This window comes from Delphinus delphis, chromosome 3 (genome assembly GCF_949987515.2).
Source record: "Delphinus delphis chromosome 3, mDelDel1.2, whole genome shotgun sequence".
Taxonomy (NCBI): domain Eukaryota; kingdom Metazoa; phylum Chordata; class Mammalia; order Artiodactyla; family Delphinidae; genus Delphinus; species Delphinus delphis.
Window position 1 is genome coordinate 112,005,948 of NC_082685.1, and position 19,002 is coordinate 112,024,949.

At 48.4% G+C, this 19,002-nt stretch overlaps 1 protein-coding gene across 1 annotated transcript; it reads left to right on the forward strand.

Annotated features, from left to right (window-relative positions):
• Positions 1-10,725: 10,725 nt before the first annotated feature.
• OTP (orthopedia homeobox) lies at positions 10,726-18,688 on the forward strand. The gene is made up of 3 exons (XM_060007002.1): positions 10,726-10,762; positions 12,071-12,480; positions 18,158-18,688. The coding sequence occupies exons 1-3, from the start codon at positions 10,726-10,728 to the stop codon at positions 18,686-18,688; spliced, it is 978 nt and encodes a 325-aa protein (XP_059862985.1).
• Positions 18,689-19,002: the final 314 nt, after the last annotated feature.

Consider the following 19,002-nt stretch of genomic DNA (forward strand, 5'->3'; position numbering starts at 1 on the left):
TTCCCAGGCTCCTAGACCAGGTTGCTTTCCTCTGTGTTAGTATCTCATAGCCTCTGATACTTGCTCTTTATTATATAGATCATGTTTGTATTTATTACTCTGCTGGCTATCATTTTTGGTCAACTGTAAAGGCATGACTACACCCATTGTGTCCATAGGTCCCAGCCCAGTGCTTGGCTCCCAGTCAGTGCTCAATAACAATTTGGGGGACTTCCCTGGTGGCGCAGTGGTTAAGAATCCGCCTGCCAATGCAGGGGACACGGGTTCGAGCCCTCGTCCAGGAAGATCCCGCATGCCGCAGAGCAACTAAGCCCGTGCGCCACAACTACTGAGCCTGCGCTCTAGAGCCCAAAAACCACAACTACTGAGCCCACATGCCACAACTACTGAGCCTGCAAGCCACAACTACTGGAGCCTGTGCTCCGCAATAAGAGAAGCCACTGCAATGAGAAGCCCGTGCACCGCAACAAAGAGCAGTCCCTGCTCGCCACAGCTAGAGAAAGCCCACACGCAACAATGAAGAACCAACAACAGACAAAAATGAATTAATTAATTAATTTAAAAATAAATAAATAAATAACAATTTGGTAAGTGAATGACTGAATGAACAGCCAATGAATGAATAGATGAGCGATGAATAACATTATCCTGACTCCTCTCATACCCTATATCTAGAAGCAAATCCTAGGCTCTTCCTAAGAAAAACGTTTAGATTCCAACCACTTACCACTTTCTCTACTGCTCTCATTCTGGTCCAAGCAACCATCATTTCTCCCTTGGATTATTGCATTAGGCTCCTAACTGGACTCTCTACTTCCACTTCCCTTCTCTCCTCCCCTCCAAAACACACACCAATCTTTCAGTACAAATTCAGAGGAAGTGTGAGGATGAGGGGCAGGTCACAAGTGAAGGCCATGTTGAAGACAGCGGTTATGTGCCTCCCAGAGCAGGAAACCCATAGAGCCACCTTTTTAATGTTTTAACTACTTCAGGTAAAGACTACAGTTCTCGGTCTCCATTGAGATAGATTTTGGTCAATGCATTGTAAGAAGAGGTGATAGATACATTTTTGAGCCATACCCTTTCTAAGGGTATGAACCTTCCTCTTCATCTCCCTTTCCAGCTGCCTGAAATACAGAGGTGATGGCAGGAGCTGGAGCAGCCATCTTAGACCACAAGATGAGAGCCAAATGTTGAGGAAGACAGGACAGCAATAAAGAAGGCTGGGTTCTCAGTCTTTTGGAGCTGCTTTGGAAAGTGAGCCTTGGATATCAGCCTTGGAAAGTGAGAGAGAAATAAAATTCCATCTTGTCTAAGCTACTGTAATTTGGGATGGCTGTTACAGCAGCCTAATATGTATCCTAACTAATACATCTTCCTTTCCCTAATGCAGCTGCTTCATGAGAGTGAAAAAAAGATTATGTTAGGAAAGTGTATATGGAAAAGTCAGTATCCCTTCTAATGGGTAACTTGGGGACCTCTTGAAAATTAAGGGAGAGGTGGAGAATAAACCCTTGCTCTGAAGCAGCCAGATGAGAACTATCTTCTGCCCAGAAAAGACTCTGGTTCCATATGTTAGCATCTTGGGAAAGTGTGGGAGGGCGGAGAAGGCAGCTCTGCTGCTTGGTTTCAGGCCCTAATGTGTAAAATGCCTTTGGGGAGTGAATAAGAGAATTAGCTTAAGCTCTGGATTCTGGGGCTTTAGTGGGCTTAAGACAGAGTTTTAATCACCCGTCACTCCCTGTGGTCCCAGTGTGTGAATTTTAATCACATTCACTTGCATCACCACCCAGGACCAGGTCTGTGTATTTATGACCCACCATTGTGTGAGGCTGCTGTCCTCCCCAGCCAGAGTGTCAGCTGCCCAGGACCTGCATCTGGGAAGGCAAGATGCTGCCCACAAGAGCTGCCCACCGACAAGGTAGTTTTCCTGACAATTCTCTACAATATGAAAACATTGTGTGTAAGTTTGGATTAATATCAACCTATATTTGAGTCAGATGGAAGATGTGAATTTGTTATAAATTTGTTAAACTGCACACATCTGCTAACCAGTTGTTTTCTTGGAACTTACTGGTCTGGCAATTCAGTTTTGATTCTTGACCCAGCTTCTCCCTAGGTTCAGATTTATTGATAGAACTCCTCTGTATACCTGTCTTATTTCTTCTCCAAAAGTCTTAATCACAAATAGTAAGGATTCACCTGCATACCACTCTTTCACAAACTGGGGCAATTGGGGGGCCTGAATCCCCCAAGTTGTTTGCAAATATATGCCTTTTAATGGGAGGAGGTGCATAGCTTTAATCAGATTCTCAAAGGGATCTGTGACCTAAGAAAAAATTTTCTTTTAAATGCAAGAGTTACCGTCAGAGCTAGGGAGCTGATTAGGAAAGTAGTAATTTTGGACACGCCCAAATCCTCCTCTCTCAAGCTTCCCACTCCCACCAGAGAGATATGGAAGTCGTTTATCTAGGCAATTTGCCCTGCCTTGCATTCCCCTTTTAAAATGGGAACATTCCATAAAGGGTATTACATTAACTCCTAACACCTAAGAAAGTTAATTTACCAAATTACTTTCTTCCTCAGGATCCCAGGTTCCTGGGTAGAAAAAGAATATTGATTGAGAAGGTGGGAGGGTCAGAGCACATTAAAACAAGCTACTTCTCGGGTTTACCTCTGCCTCTCACAGGGTGTAAATGCCTGATGGCCACAGTCCACCAAGGCTGAAAAACTCAGTGCAGAGAATGCTGGACTGTAAGCCCCACTAGGCCAAGGTTGCATCTCTCTGTCCACTTCTCACTCCCCAAGGCCCATCACCGTGCCTAGCTCATAGCAGGCGCTCAGCAAATATTGGTTAGATGAATAAGGAAAGTGCCTCAGCTGCCTAATTAGTCGCTTTGTGTGGATAATGTGTTTCCTTGTCCAACTGAGAATGGTTCTAAATGATAAAACTGAATCAAGAAGGTTAACAATCTAATTAGAAATAAGTACTGAAGTATCACCGCATCTGGACATTGGAAACATGCATGTGTACACACCTTGATGTAAAGAAGGAATTCAGAGACTGTCCTAAACCTAATAAACCAGAAAGGTCAGAGCTACCCATTTAAGAAATCTTTGGAATAACTTATTCAAATCTTTTTTTTTTCCTGTGAGGCGCTTAAAGCAGAGTTGGTACCTTTTCAGTACTTTAATAAAGTTTGGAAACAATACGGAGAGACTGAGAACCCCAAGGCCCTTCCTCGCCAGGACTCTAAAGTCAGTGAAGACGCGGCGTTTGCCGCGTGCAGACGCGCCCATGGTGATGCCCTCCTGCCCCGGCACACACGAAGTCACGTCCACCCGAGAGGCTTCTACCTGCCCCCACAGGTTTCCTGGACGGCCCTTCGGCCTCCGCTGCAGCCAAGGGCTCCTCGCTCCGACCGGTTCCTCCAGCGACCGTTGTCCTCGGAGCAGTTGGCGCAAACCCGGCTCCCGACGCCGATCGGGCCGGACAGCCGGGGCCTCGGAGCAGCCGGCCGCCCCCTCAACTTGCACGGCCGCCTCTGTCCGCCCCGGCCGGCCCGACGGCGCGGCGGGCCCGAGAGGAGGCCGCGCGGCCGGCGCTGCGCCCCCTGGGGGCCGGGCGGGACCGGCCCGGGTGCCCCTCCGGGACTGCGGGACCGCGGGACGGAGGCCGGTTTGGCGGCGGCCACCTCGGGCGAGCGGGCCGGGCCTGCAGAGGAGTTGGGCTATTTTGTAACTGCACCATCCACCCAAGCCTCATTACCACCTCTTAATGAGACCCCTTTACTCCGTGACGTGCAACCGCTCCATCTCATTAAGGAAATCGCTCTTCAATGCTGATTATTTTATTTGCAGCCATAATTATATTTCTTTCAGCTAAATCACGGTTTAATCGAGCCCACATGGAGGGCAGCAGCACTAATTACGGCGGGGGATGCGGTGGCGGCGGTGGCGGGCGCCGGCCGGCTTGGGGGAGCGGGTAGGGGGTGCCCGGGCGGCGGGCGCGGCCGGGGGTCTGCGGGCGGGGAGGGGCGCGGGCGAGGGGCGGGGGCCCGGGCTCAAACACAACAACTTATTACTTCTAATTCCCCAACTGTCACCAAATCACCTGCACGAAACAAGAATCTAATTTGTTAAGCTGGCATGTCTGCAGATGGAAGATCGATCTTCTCTGTAGATTTCTCTAATTGAGTGAATATAGACGCCCGGAATTAGCCGCACTCGGGCCGCAGGGAGGGGGCAAGGGAAGGGGCGGGTAGAGAGAAATGGGGGGGGGAGGGAGAAGAAAGAAGAGAGGAAGGGGAACAGAGAAAAGGGGAGAAAGAGAAAGGGGAGAAAAAGTGCAAGAGGCGACTGAAGGATGGAGGCAAAGAGTAAGAGAGAAAGAGAGGAAGGAATGGGAAGACGAAAAGGTAAAAAAAGAGAAAGAAGAAAAAGAGAAAGAAGGAAGCTAGAATAAAGGAAAGAGAAAAGGGGGAGTAAAAGGAAAGAGGAAAAAGGAAGCAAAAGGAGGAGGAAGGGCAGGACGGTAAAGAAGGGAGAAGACCGGGGAAAAGAAAATTCTACTTGAAGAAGGCTCACTCCCCGTAGAATTATATCTCCCTCCCCCAAACCTTCCCCCACCAAAGTGTAAAATAGCTAGAGAAGGCTTTCGCCGTGTCCCTCTTAGGTTGGGACTAGCTGCTTGTGAAAAGAAAAAGGTTGGGACGGTGGAGCAGGGCGGGGAGAGAGTGGGGAGGGGGCGGGCCCCAGCGGCTCCAAGAAATGGCTCACGGAATTACATTTGTTTTTCTTGTGATTTTATTAAAAGTCACTCCTCATCTCCAGAATGCGTGAAAATATCTACTTTCCACTCAGATACACCGCATTAACTTGTTGGAGGCGAATTTGTTTGTTTGTCTATTTTATTTATTTGCTAGATAAGATTGATGCAGTCTTATTAGCGCTATATCTAGTTATAGAAAGAGATAAGGATGAGATGTTTTTCTTTTTATTCCAATTACTAGCCTTGTCACCTAACTGAATAACTGATATATGATTATTTATCCTGAGTAAATAGAAATCAGAAAAGCAGAGAACTTAACACATTTAAACAAAATCTCTATGTCACTTATTATATGCCGTGTGGCTGATTGGGGCCACTAAAATTACAGGGCTAAAGGCAAAAAAGAGGAGATACGGAGTCAGGGGGCGGGTACTGATCCGTCATTGTTTTGTGCCGAGCTTTCGGCGTTGAGGGCCGCGGATGCTAGTTGTTAGAAGGCAAAGATTGAAAAAAATAAGCAAGGGAGCGGTTCCAGCACCCAAGAAGAGTCATCAGGTGGACTGCATGGCTGTAGTTTGCAAACTCGAATGTATGGGAAACTGTTTACTGCAGCGGAAAAAAAAATTATGTTGACTCGTGTATCGCCACAGGCTTCTGGGAAGGGTAGGAAATCAGACTCCTTGGGAGCGAGTTTTCGGCCCCTCCGCCAGCGCCGGTACAAGCCCGCCGTTCGCATGAGCAGGCAGTGGACACACACTGCCCACACAAACGCGCACACAAGTACACGTGTCAAACACACGCAGCCCCCGCTCCCTGCGCCAAAAAAAAAAAATGAAGCCTGGAGTGTGGGTCCTTGGCTTTTAGCTCCCAGGCTGGGGAGCCAGGGTCCCGTAAGCAAGGAGTTTTTTCGGCCACAGGCTCCGCGGCGACATCAGTGGGACAACCCTGGCTGGAGCGGCCCGGAGTCCCGGCACTCCTCGCCCGGAGAGGACTGGAGAGTGCACTTGGGGGCTGGGCCCAGGCCTGTTTGGCTAGGGGTTAGAAGCGCTCACTCGGCCCCTGGGAAGCTGCGGCCCAAAGGCGAGCCAAGGGTGCTTTCGCAGTGGCCGGGCCGGAGTCCTCAGCCAAAGCCTCTGTGGTTATGGTCTCTTTTGCTGGGGACCTCAAGAGTGTTCTTTTAGGCAGAGAAGTGTGGAAGCGCCTGTCACCTCTTCCCAGAGACTTGACTGCCCTCCCAGATCCTTTCCCTTCCACTCACCCCATCCTCTCATCAACTCCCCCCAGATGAGACATCAAGCCATTCCAAACTTCAGTGTGGCCAGAAGTGGACCACTGACCCCTTTCCGGGAAGAGGGTGGGGCGGTGACGGTGAGGGCTGGCAGAGCAACGGTTCCAGGCACCCGGGGATGTGAAAGCTGTGGGAGAAAGTGGTCACCATTGTTTCAAGCAATGAGAGCTTCCTGGGTTTTTTTCCTCAAGTATTTGCCCCTACTCTTTATTCTGTTTGAGGTTTTAAGGTAGGCCTGAGGAACACGATCTGATTTGCCATTGCGTTTGGGTTATTGCATATCTAGAAAAGTAAACAGGAGTGTTCAAGTCACTTGATTTGTTTTCTGTAAGCAAATAATACCCAAAAGCATGGCTGTAATTTACCACGAATTAAAATTGATTCTTTTCATCAGGCAAGAAAATAGGAAAATGTGAGATCGTTAATTATTGAGGGAGGCGCTCCTCATTAAATGGAACAATGTTACAATTCAGCATTTAATAGCAGGAATGTGAATAATAACGCGCCATATTTCATCCCACTGTCTGCAAAAAAGAGAGAGAGAGAGAGACAGAGAGAGAGCAGTTTACAAACAGCTCAGGCAGCCGAAAGTTACGTTTAATAAACACCCAAGGCTTCTGTAAGTGGAAAAAGCAATTAGGGCACTGGGCACACTACCCAATTCTTCTGGAGCATCTGGTATATATTTTTATTCTCTCTGTGTCTCTACAAAGGATTTGCAATGAACGCAGAAATACAAGTAGAGAGGAAAATCAGAATTACAAACCTAATCAGCATAAACCCATCATTAAAGCACTTGCTGCATGGATCTCCCATACCATCCCACCTCTCGATCCAGCCACTGCTATGTTTCTAAATCTTGCTCTGGACCAGGATGGCAAAGCAGGGTGAAAGGAACCGATTTTGTAGTTGCTGTGTTTGTAGTTTACATAATCAGCCTTCAAGGTTTTGTTTTGTTTTGTTTTGTTTTAAAAATATATATCTCCCAGAAAGCCGCCTTCTTTCAAAACTGCAAAGTTCTCTGGCTCTGTCTGGGCGCGCGGCCCGGCGGCAGTGGAAACGGATTGCCTGGCCTTTAAATGCTCTTTGTGCTTCGTTAAAAAGTAGAAGGGGGAAAAAAGAGAAAGAAAAAAATGATTTCCCTGAGCATTGCCCCTTGGCAGGCTCTTGTACAAAATTCAATCTCTATTTTTTATGAGAAGTAAACTGTCTAAATAAATTTTATTAGGGGCAACCAATATATTTTCTAGTAGTTCCCTTTGTTCCGCTTCTACGTGTGTGTAACAATCTAAAACCTATTTATTGAGGAAAAATCACTGGATCCGTCATAGAAAATCCTTCTACTTTGCTTTGAAGTGATTTCTGAAGACATTCTTGTCATTCCGAAGATTTGGGGGCCATTGCGCTGAAGCCTCGCCTTGTTAGGGACTCCAGTTCCCATGATCGCGTGGGAAATGCCTTAAATTATCAACAGCAATGGGCCTGACCGACACTTTCCCGGCTGCCCGAGGAACGTGGGAAGATGACGAGGAATAAAACTCTGTTAAATGCATCTCAGGCGCTGCCCAGGTGGATTCAGACATTGGCCAAAATGAGCTGCAGAGAGGGAACCGGGCGCGGGGGCGAGGATTTTACGTCCAGACTATTGTCATTTTCCTCGCCACGCCTGCTGGCAGCCGGCTCCTGACTCGCGGTCCAGCTCCAGCTTGCGCTCGACGCCCCCATAACAGCCCCGTCACCCCCTCCCAACTCTCAGATTTCTCTCTTTTTTTCTCTTTCCTTTTTCCCTCTCCCCCCACCCCTACCCCCAGATGCTTATGCTCTCAAGTCTCGGAAGAAATGATTTAGTTTGTTTATACTGCTATAAAAATCAAGACCAATAGAAAAGTCATAAAATGAAGCGAGCTATCAATCACGCCGCAACATTGTTATTCAGCGGTTACTAACAGAGATGGATAATCCTTTGATTTCGTCCCATTGTTATTACTCTGATGTCTTCACATTAACTATTACACATTTATTTATCGACTTGAAAGATGCAACAAAACAGAATATACGAGCGTGTGCGTGTGGGAGAATGCTGCACGGTCCGCGGCTGTTCTGGGGGCGGCTGTGGGATGAGGACACGAGCGCTTGTGTGCACACACGTGTAGGCCCCGCACCCGTCTCCTTCTCTCTCCAGGTGGCGGCCTCTCCTCCCTCTCTCCAGACAGGGTGCCGAGCCAAGGCTGTACCGCCTTCCGCGGACCTGCCGGTTTGAAGGATTAGGGTGTTGCCGCCAGGCCTCCAGTCTCTAACTCTGACACTTCTCCCCACCTCTGCCCCTGCGTTCTGGTCTTAGATACCCCCAAGCCCCACCACGGTGGGCACAAATCCCCTTCGAGTCCCCGGGAACTTGCAGCCAGGTGCGCGTTCTGGAACCACGTCCAGGGAGCACGCCGCCCCGCCCAGGGCCGCTATCCTGCCTCGTGCAGCGCTCACCGCGAGCCGTAGCTTCTAGATTTGGGGCTTTGTTTGGGGAAAGGAAAGCTTTTATTGGAGGGACTCTATCTGCTTTAGGTCTAGGTATTCTCCTCCCAAGCAAAGCCTTTCTCGCTAGGACACTAGGAGCTTGCCGAACACCCTCAAGGCTCCCAAACTAGCCGCCGCCGCCGCTCGGACTCCGCCGAACCGCAGCCCCCGTCCCACTTAGACCGCTTTTGCAGCAGCTTCGGCGGCCGCTGAAGCTCGGCCAAGCGCGCAGCTTCGGCGGAAGCGGTCTCCGCTGCTCGGAAGGAACGGCTGTGGCTGATTCCCGACACTCACACGTGTGTGTGGATGTGCGCGCGCGCGCGCACGTGTGTGTGTGCATGGGAGGAGGGGAGTGGGCTGCAGGAGAGAAGAGGAAGGGAAACTGCCCCAGAGTTCGGCTTGCCGCCTCCTTTGTCTCCTTGCTCGGTCCCTGTCACATACACATAGCTAAGGACACACACACACACACACACACACACACACACACACACACTTCCTCTCGCATCTGCTCTCAGGCAGCATTTCCAATGTTTTGTGTAAGTCAATTGGACGGCGAACAAAAAAAGCCATTTGCTCGGTATTATTTAAAACAGACTTCATAGGGCCACCCTTTTGTGGAAGCTTTATTTGCACTAAATGACTAATCTTAATTGCATCACTCTCGAATTAAAAATCAATGTTAATCAAGTTGAGAGTAGTAAACATCAGTTTTCATTGTGCCTGGGAAGAGGGCATTTTTCTTGTGTTGCAAATAAAAATAGAAGTCAAATAACTTTAAAAGGGCATTATGTTCTGCTACAAATACAATTGAAACGGATTGTTTAGGAGCAGATCAGAAATGGTACAGAATTTTGCACTTAATTTCCTCAGTTATCATTTACAATAAGAACCTCCGGTCTTGACAGCCAAGTCTAAACAGTAGTAAATTAGTACAAATTTATACTGATTTTACTCTAATAATCGTAATAAAAGCTTATAGATTTGGCACTAATTACATAAATGCCTAATGATCTTGAAAATTACTCTGGTTAGAAATATATTACTAATCTAAACTTTGTTGTTGGCTGGCTCTGAAAAATCAGAACATTAGAAATGGTTCGCTTCACTTGTGCAAAGCACTTTAAATTGTTCAAGTAGTTTAACACATTCGAGAGGAAAATAAAGAGCATTTAACTTTATTTACAGCCTAAGGTGGAGTTGGAAGCCGAGCTGAACTCAGAAACTTTGACCAAAGGAGCGGGCTGTGGGCCAGGATGCAAGCGTGGGCCAGGCGGAGCAGCAGAAGCCGGGCTCGAAACGTGCAAAGTGCAAGAATCGGCACCGCGCACGGGTCCTTGAAGCAGACGTCGGGGCCTGGCAGCGCCGGGGGAGTCGACTGCTGTTTTGCTCTCTAGGCCCTGCCGGCGGGGCTGGGACTCTGTAGGCCCGGGGTCCCAGCAAGGGCGTCTGGACCCTAGGCGCAGGCCTGCTGGGCGGCAGCGAAGTCTAGGCGCGGTCTGGAGGGCGCGGCGTGCCCTTGTTGTGCTCGGGATCGGCAGGCCTGCGCCAGCGGCAGGCCAGTGTTGCCCAGCGCGCTGGTGGGGGCTACTCTCGGGTCACCAGGGGGTCATGCCCTGCTCTGTCCCCTGCCCTGCCTCTTTCCCAGGAAGACCCTAGCTCAAAGAGACAGAGCTGCGCCTTTGGAGCGAGCAGGGCGGAACAAGGAGAAGGAAAGGTGTGCCTGGAGGAAATCCCTGGGAAGAACTATCGGAGGTCCGGCCGAGAAGCCCAGGGCGAGGGCAAGGCGGCCGCCGCTGCTTTAGCAGCTGCTCGGGGCTGGAGCCGCCAGGGCTGCCGCTGCCGCCGCCTCCTCGGGCGGGCGCGGGCGGGCGGGCGGAGTGGGGGACTCTCCGGGCGCTGACATTTGCAGGCTGCCCTCCTGATTGGTCCCCTCGCCGAGCTGCTCACGGGTTCATTCAACTGTTAAGCACCTCCCCGTCTCTCTAAAGGACATTATAATGCAAGAAGCCCCCTTTTTAACCACAAACCGAATTTTCTTTCATTTAGGTGATCTATATATATCTATATCGTATAGCTTATAGCTTATATCTATTTTAAATAACTTAAAACCGCTAAAATTTGGGGGGGAACAGCTTTCACCCTGGAGCGGTGCGCGATGCTGTCTCACGCCGACCTCCTGGACGCCAGGCTAGGTGAGTGCGCGTCTCTCGCCCAGGCAGCCAGGAGAAGCCCCGGCAGGAAATTGTCAATTTGTTCCTTATTTTACCTTAATGTGCCCTAAATGGACTAATTTCTTTAAAAGTAATTGTGCTGCATTAAAGTTTAATTTGATTTAACATCGTCTTTTTAAAAAATCTATGGAATATGTAGATCTAGAGGAGCTGGGAAATGTTGTTACTTTTTGTTTTTCTTATTTTCTCTCTTTCCCCCTCCCCCTTATTATTTTTTTTAAGGGAACGACCTACCCCGTGATAATTTGTTTGGAGGCATTTTTCTTTCTCTCTTTTCACCTCCTATTTGCGTTAATTTGAGATTTCTTTCTTCTCTTTTTCCCTCTCTTCCTCTCTCCCCACTACCTCTTTCTCTCTTCCTCGTCTGAGTATGGTTGAATTTGTAAAAATCGGTCTTGAAGGAGAAGCCGCTGCAGTAGAAGCGGATTTGCTAAGTGTGCTCATTGAGAAAGGAGAAAAGCCAGATTCATCCTCACGGGCATCCGGCCTGCAAAGGGACTCGTCATTGCCAGTGGCCGAGAGGAATGCGCCTTTTATTTCTCCGGAAAGAAAAGTTGAATTCTCTAAAGCTTGATTCACTGTTATGTCTAGAGAGTTTACTTGAGTTTCCTTAAAGCTGTCTGGGGGTTACTGGGCTCAGGGTTTCCGGTTTGGGAATCTTTGGTGATGGATGTGACTCCATTTTCCAAACACTTTCTCAGATTTGAGGGGGAGGCGGAGCTGATTTGGGTTGATTTCGGGAGGTGGAAAGCTTGGAGACTAATTCATCTTCCGAGAAAGTGAGACGGAATCAACTGAGGGCCGGAGGTAGAGTTCGTCAGGCTGCCTGAGCGCAGGTGGGGCAGCAACGAAGGAATCGTTTAATTTTTCTTCTTTCTTTTCTTTTCTTTTCTTTTTTCCCTCCTGGTCGAAGGATATGCTCTCGGGTTGCTGGGGCACCAGGGGTACGGTTCATGAAAGGGACTCCGAGGCATGTTTCATTGCCGGGACTGGGAGTGTTTCATTGTGGGAGAGAAGAAAGCATGTGCTGTTTACTATGTTTACTACGGGACCCCGCGGCGGAGAGAGGGGAAAGGGCCGGGAGACGGTATTACAGCCTGGCTGTCCAAATCCTGGGGAACCCAGCTGAGCATCCCGGGAGATTGCTCCGTAGGGCGACCGCGGGCTCAGAGGGAGCCGAGGATGGGGCTGAAAAAGGACCGCGCGGGGAGAACAGTCCCTCCTGGCATGGCCAGGACAGTAGTGACCACCATCCTTTTGCCTCCTCAGGTATGAAAGATGCTGCCGAGCTTCTGGGCCACCGGGAGGCGGTGAAGTGTAGGCTGGGCGTGGGGGGCTCCGACCCCGGGGGCCATCCGGGGGACCTAGCGCCCAACTCCGACCCAGTCGAGGGAGCCACTCTGCTGCCCGGGGAGGACATCACCACAGTGGGCTCTACGCCGGCCTCTCTGGCGGTGAGCTCAAAGGACCCGGACAAGCAGCCGGGGCCCCAAGGTGGCCCGAACCCCAGCCAAGCAGGTCAGCAGCAGGGCCAACAGAAGCAGAAGCGCCACCGGACGCGCTTCACCCCGGCGCAGCTCAACGAGTTGGAGAGGAGCTTCGCCAAGACTCACTACCCCGACATCTTCATGCGCGAGGAGCTGGCGCTCCGTATCGGGCTGACGGAGTCCCGAGTGCAGGTACGCTGGGCTTGGGCACCAGGGCAGAAGACAAGGAGGGGGCGGGTGGACTTGGGCAAAGGAAGCAGGGTCTTTCCTTCCCTTGCAGGGATCCTGGGCTGCGCTTCCTCTACCTATGCTTTCCTGGGTCAAGTTAGCTCCTCTGCCCGCAAACTGGCCCCATCGATGGACAGACAGTGCCCCCATCTCCTGCCAGTTTGGCCACATCCCCGCAGAAACTCCTCAAAAGCGAAGCCGGCGTCGTTCAATTACTAGGTCTCTTCCTTCCTCCTGAGAAGGGAACCTCCGGGTCTCCCACCTTCTGTGTCTCCCAGGCGGCTAAGTCCAGCACGCGATTACACTCCAGCTCTCGTAACTGACAAGCATTTCATTACCCCCTAATGAGTTTGTGTTAAGAGTCTGGATAAATGGGAGAATGCAACAATTATACAGAAAACATGAAAAAGGAGTAAACAAGGCGAAATGGGCACATTTCATAAAAGATCTACACCTGGGTTTTACGGTGTAGCTTTATTCTCCTGCTTATCACACTCCTACCGCTCTCAGGCAAAACACCCCTAGCCTTTTACAAAGGCTTTGAACTTGGCGGCCTACCAATGCGCTGGGAGAGGCTGGAGCGATCCCCCACAGACTATGAGTCCTGGTTTTCCCTAAGGTAACTTGGGGAGTGGGGAGGAAAGAGGGCTTTCTTGTAGATCTCCGATTTGAAGAAAGGACATTTGGGGCAGGAAAGATTGACCGGCAGTAGACAAAATCATTACTGACCCCTTGTTGTCATCCAACCCCGATCCAAGTTGTAAGTTACATGTGACTTAGAAAACCACACCTGTAAGTTTTTTGAAAATCGGGGAATAAAAGTATAAGTCCAATGCATCTCGGATTTTTTCTGCTTTTTAGAAGAATGAAAACATTATGTCAAATATTTTATGTACAGGTGCTGGAGGTGAAAGTCCAAGGCGCGCGCTTAGTCTTGAGCTGTCCAGGGTTCTGAAACCTTCCTTTCCTGTCTTGGACGTGGTATTTTCTGTTCCTTACCCTGGGTGTTGATCTCAGCTCTAGCTGCTTTTACAAATTTTAACTATCTTCGCTTTACAAATTTTAAACATCAAAGTTTAAAGATCTCAGTTACTTTACATTTGATCTAAGAAGAGACAAGAGTGTCCTTAATCACGGTGTTGAGTTTTTCTGTCTCCATTCTGCTTTTTAAAGATAGTCTAACCTGGAAAAATAGCATATGCTTCTGTTTTAAATAGAAAAAAATGTCATTAGGGACTTAAAGTGGTCAAATTAATATAGTAATATTCAGGGTATAATATAGATTAACATTTTTACTCAGTGTAAGTCTGGGTGGTTTCCTTAGTGAACTCTGGAAGCCCTGAATCATGGGCCATTGAAATTAAGCAACAAAGGCATGTTAATTGCATTGTGCAGAAATATATTACTAGTGCTCTTAATTTTTTTTTTTTACCTCACACCTCTTTTAAATCTTTTGAAATTGAGTTCAAATCTTAACAGAAATATACAATTTCAATATTTCCATTACCGTTCATAATAGTACTGGCTTGTTAAAATCCTGTCGGTTCAAAACTCATAAATTTTTTGTCACTCAAGAGAAATGCTATATAATAATTTTTATTTTAAAGACTAAAATGCTATTGCTTAACCTGCTTACTAGTAATTAGTTGGAATTAAAATAGAACTTAGAACCACAAATAAAATATAATTGGACAACTGACTTTGTGAAAAAAGAAAATGAGGTCTATTAAACTTTATTAGGTCTTCCAAAGGTTAATGGCAGTGATTCTTTTAATATAAAAAGTTGTAAATGAAATAAAACACAAACTATGTAATAGAAACAGTTATTTTCAAGAAGTACACAGAAGAATAATCAAGAAGAATAGATACAAAGTACTTTAATTGTTCTAACATAATGTTCAACCAAAGATAATAGCTTGATGCTGCTGATAGGAACAATTTAATAGAATGGCAATTTCAATATTTTTAAAAATAATGTTCCATAGTTTAAAAAGTAATCAGATCAACATAACCTTCTTAATTAACATTTCAAAATGATTAACATTATGTAATGTAATGCAAAAATAATTTATGTAAAATGTATTTACTTCACAATTCATTGTATCGTTGCTCCTTGACCAAATTCAAATTAAATAGTAATTGGTTTATGTTCTTATATGATGAGTACTTCATAGTTTTCTTTATAGTTAACAGATTGCCACACATTCTTTTCAGTACATGGGGCCACTACACTGATTAAAAATGATCTAAACATTTAATTTATTGCAATTGTATGTTTTTAAAGATACTTTTTGATTCTAGACCAAATGATCTCAAATACTTATTTTTATCTATATCTGGCATATATCATACTTTTAAGTATTTATTAAAGCACCTCTACTCACACGGAGGCCAATTCCATGTCTGATATCGCTCCTCTTTTCTGGCTAGTATAATAAAACCATTCCTTTTATAGCATGCCATTATTAGAAACCAATTTCAGAATTATTTATAACCTGGAATGGCTTATTAAGCAGCAATGCGAGAATCATGCAAATTACGCGATCAAATGCAATATAATAAGCATAATCATTAGTCTCTAGCACGGATTAATTAACTTTCAATATTTTATTTACATAAAAACCAAATCAGTGAAATAACTTCTGCACAGCCAGTCTTGCCTTTCAATATTTTATACGAACAAAAATAATGTGCTGTAATTCCATTGACCGTGTCCCCCAGAATGGCCCTGTCACCTGCCACATCTTAATAGGGGGACAAGCCAAGAGTATTTTCTAGTTTTCTAATGGAATGAGAAATTGCATTTTCTTCCTCTCCCAGCACTATTAAAGTGTAATGAATTCGGCCCAGAGTTCACGGCTGGCTGATCGAAATGAACCTGAGATCTGGGCTTTAATACAGCTCCCCAGATTTCCTCCCAAATCTTCACATTAATCATTTGCTGGATTCCAATGAGATCTTCATAAAGCATTTGCTTCGAGGGGGAAAAAAGTAATATTCTCCCTTTCTCCCTCTCTTTCTCTATTTCTGAGCCATTTATAGGTGGGGAATTAAACGGGCTATATATTTTAAAATACATTTACAGTATGTCTATATTACTGTAACAGCAGATATCATGAAAGTGGATTTTTAAAATCCAACCTCCATTAGATTCTCACTGTTGTATTAAGCATTTTCTGAGAAGAGCTGCATTTCAAACTGAGTACAAAGTTGGCCATGGCTGCGGTTAATATATTTCCTGGAGTTGTCATCTCTGTATTCTCAAAATCTCCCTTAGGTTTTACCTGCATTTTAATCTGTCATGCTCTAGTTTTCAAGTGGAAACATTCACATTTTTAAAACATATGCATCATAGCTTGGAACGGAGGTGCTCAGACCCCATGCAGGTTTTTTTCCTAACCCCAGTAAGCCATGAAACATAAAAAATTTTGTAGCCATTATTTGACTACTAACCCTCAAACATAATTGAGCACGATTTTTCGATTATTTCTATAATATTTAGTTCTTCAACAGCTGTTCTTTTCCGCTTGGGCCTGAGATTCAGAAACCTTTCTGGCAGGCGTGTTTTTTACTGAGATTCTTCGGGGCAATTTCTCCCCCCTTTCTTCTGCTTTTTTCCCCAGTCCCTCACCCCGTGCCCGCCCCAAACATTCAAACATTTCGGGATTCACTGACATTAGCAGGGTGCTAGGAACCGGTATTCATAGATATCTTTAAAAATGTATCCGGGTGCGGAGTGTGAGGTGTGGGGACCGTCTGGACACAGACACCGTCCCTTGTCTAGGGCTCCATCCGGTCCAGCCTTGGATGGGTAATGCAAAGCGACCTCTGGCAGCAGGTCTCCTCGCTATGCTTTCCTGGGCTCCTGCGGGCTGCTCTCCGCAGAAGGCCGCTAACAGCTCAATCCGCGGCCTGCCGCATTGATCCCAGCCTCCACCTAGGGTTCTGCTGCCTCATTAATCCGCCGCGCCACCAGCTCAAGGGGCTTTAGCAGGGAAAGGACCCAACATCTTTACCCAATCCGGACACTGGAGTAGGCGGAAACATGGGAAGTGGGGTAGAAACCAGAGAAAGATAAGGTGGTGGGCGATGGGGTAGAAAGGCCAGGGCCAGCCCAAAAGCGGGAGAGGATTCTAGATTGCAATGCCGTTCACATGGGTAAATAGAGAGTGCACGGGTGTGAACAAACCATTGTGCATAGCCGGTTTACCGGGAAAGGCGGTCAGGTACTCATACTCATGATGCTTTAGTTTGCGGAATAAACACTGAATAGCTTGGATTAACGCATTATCTTTTGGCCATGAATATGGTGGTCAAATTGCGTTGGCCAAATTATGAGAAAATTCAATCAGTACCTGAGCTGTGTCCCACATCATTTATATTTATGCATAGTAAGCCTCCAACTGACTACTGTTAAACTGTAAGCCTGCCAAGTGGGCATGCTGGCATTTTTTTTAAATAAAAAGATCAAATTTAAATATGGGGCAAAGGGATGTTATCTTGGTCAGGCAGTTTACTTGATATATTTCAGAAAGAACCCTTCCTTCCCCTGTGGTGGTGAATTTGACATTCATAGACAAATTTGTCTGGTAAGGTCTGAACTTCCAGGGTCACTGTTAAGAAAGAACTAATAGGCTCACTTTGGAGTATACTTTATAAAACACATCTCCTTTAAAAAGACATCTGGGTTTGTTTAAGCAAAATTAAATTTGATTCATACCTATTGTGAGCTTTACACTTGACTTCTTTTAGTTTGTAGTGATCAGAAAATTTGCTTTTCGTTTATAGATGAAACGAGGGGTGGGGTGGGGCTGAGGGAATTGGAGGCCTTGTTATTTGGGATCCTCAGTAAGTTCCTGAAAATAATAGATTTGAAGGCCCTGAGGCTTAGGGCTCCGGCAGCAGGTTCCAGCACACTTGCACAGCCCAGATAAAGGTACCCTTAGAGGGGCTTGAGAACAAGGCACGGATTTGTGGCAGCAGTACCAGTCGTTACGAATCAGAAGTCACGGTGACGACCCAAACAACACTGTAACTCAGTGGCGCTCGCTTTCCCACACGGATCACTATATTAACCTCTCTGCTCTGTCATCCATGGCGTTAGGGGTTCTCCTTTGTCTCTCGATTTTGGAACTGGCTATGTCATCCACGGCCCTTCATCAATTTCCAAAGTTACAGCGTTTCAGAAAATTCTATACCCCATCATTGTTATAAGGCACGCTATTAAGCCACATGGGTACGCAAGTTTATCTTCATTTGTACACCTGTGGGTCCAGCCTTGACACATGCCTGCCTGCAGACCTGTGCATCTAAGCAGCGAACAGAAGGTGCCAGCGTGCAGGGGCGTGGTGAATACTGCGCATGGTGTATGTTTGCACCGTGTGTAAGCGCTCCGGGGCACGATCACTCAGGACCCCGGGAGCTGGCGCCCGGTGGATGCAAGGGGCGCCGGTTGATTCCAGCTGGTGGAAAACCAGGGTCACCGGCTGGGTGCGGGGGGCGTGCCGGGCCGATGGCACTTGTTCGGCCTGGAGCTGAGCGGGTGGACCTGACGCGGGTTTCTAGGGCTCAAGCCCCCGCCCCTCCTGGCCCGCCCGCCGGCTAACAGCGCCCTGTGTGTCTCCCGCCCTGCCCGCTTCAGGTCTGGTTCCAGAACCGGCGAGCTAAGTGGAAGAAGCGCAAGAAGACCACCAACGTGTTCCGTGCGCCGGGGACGCTGCTGCCCACGCCAGGCCTGCCTCAGTTCCCGTCGGCCGCCGCCGCCGCCGCCGCCGCCATGGGCGACAGCCTGTGCTCTTTCCATGCCAACGACACCCGCTGGGCGGCAGCCGCCATGCCGGGAGTGTCGCAGCTGCCGCTACCGCCGGCGCTGGGCAGGCAGCAAGCCATGGCACAGTCGCTGTCCCAGTGCAGCCTGGCGGCCGGTCCGCCGCCCAACTCCATGGGCCTGTCCAACAGCTTGGCGGGCTCCAACGGCGCGGGGCTGCAGTCGCACCTCTACCAGCCTGCCTTTCCCGGCATGGTGCCCGCCTCCCTCCCCGGCCCCAGCAATGTCTCCGGCTCGCCCCAGCTCTGCAGCTCCCCGGACAGCAGCGACGTGTGGCGGGGCACGAGCATCGCCTCCCTCCGCCGCAAGGCGCTAGAGCACACAGTCTCCATGAGCTTCACTTAATGCAGCCGCGCCCGGCCCGCTCCGCCCCCGGCACCGCCCCCAGGTCCGCCCCGAGGCCCTAGCGGCTAGCGCCCGGGCGCCCCGCCCCCGGCCCCAGCCCCCAGCTCCTTCTCCCTCCAGGCCTCTGCCACCTCTCGCTTGGTCCTTTCCCTTGTCCTCCACTCTCCCGGGCTCACCCCAAGCCCCAGACCGCGAGGCCACCCCTCCGCCTGATTTCGCTCTCTCCAGCCTCCCCAAAGACCTCCTCCCCGTCTCACGCAGCTCCTCCCTCCTCCCGGTCTCTAGCGCCTCACCCCACCTTTCCCGCTACCCCC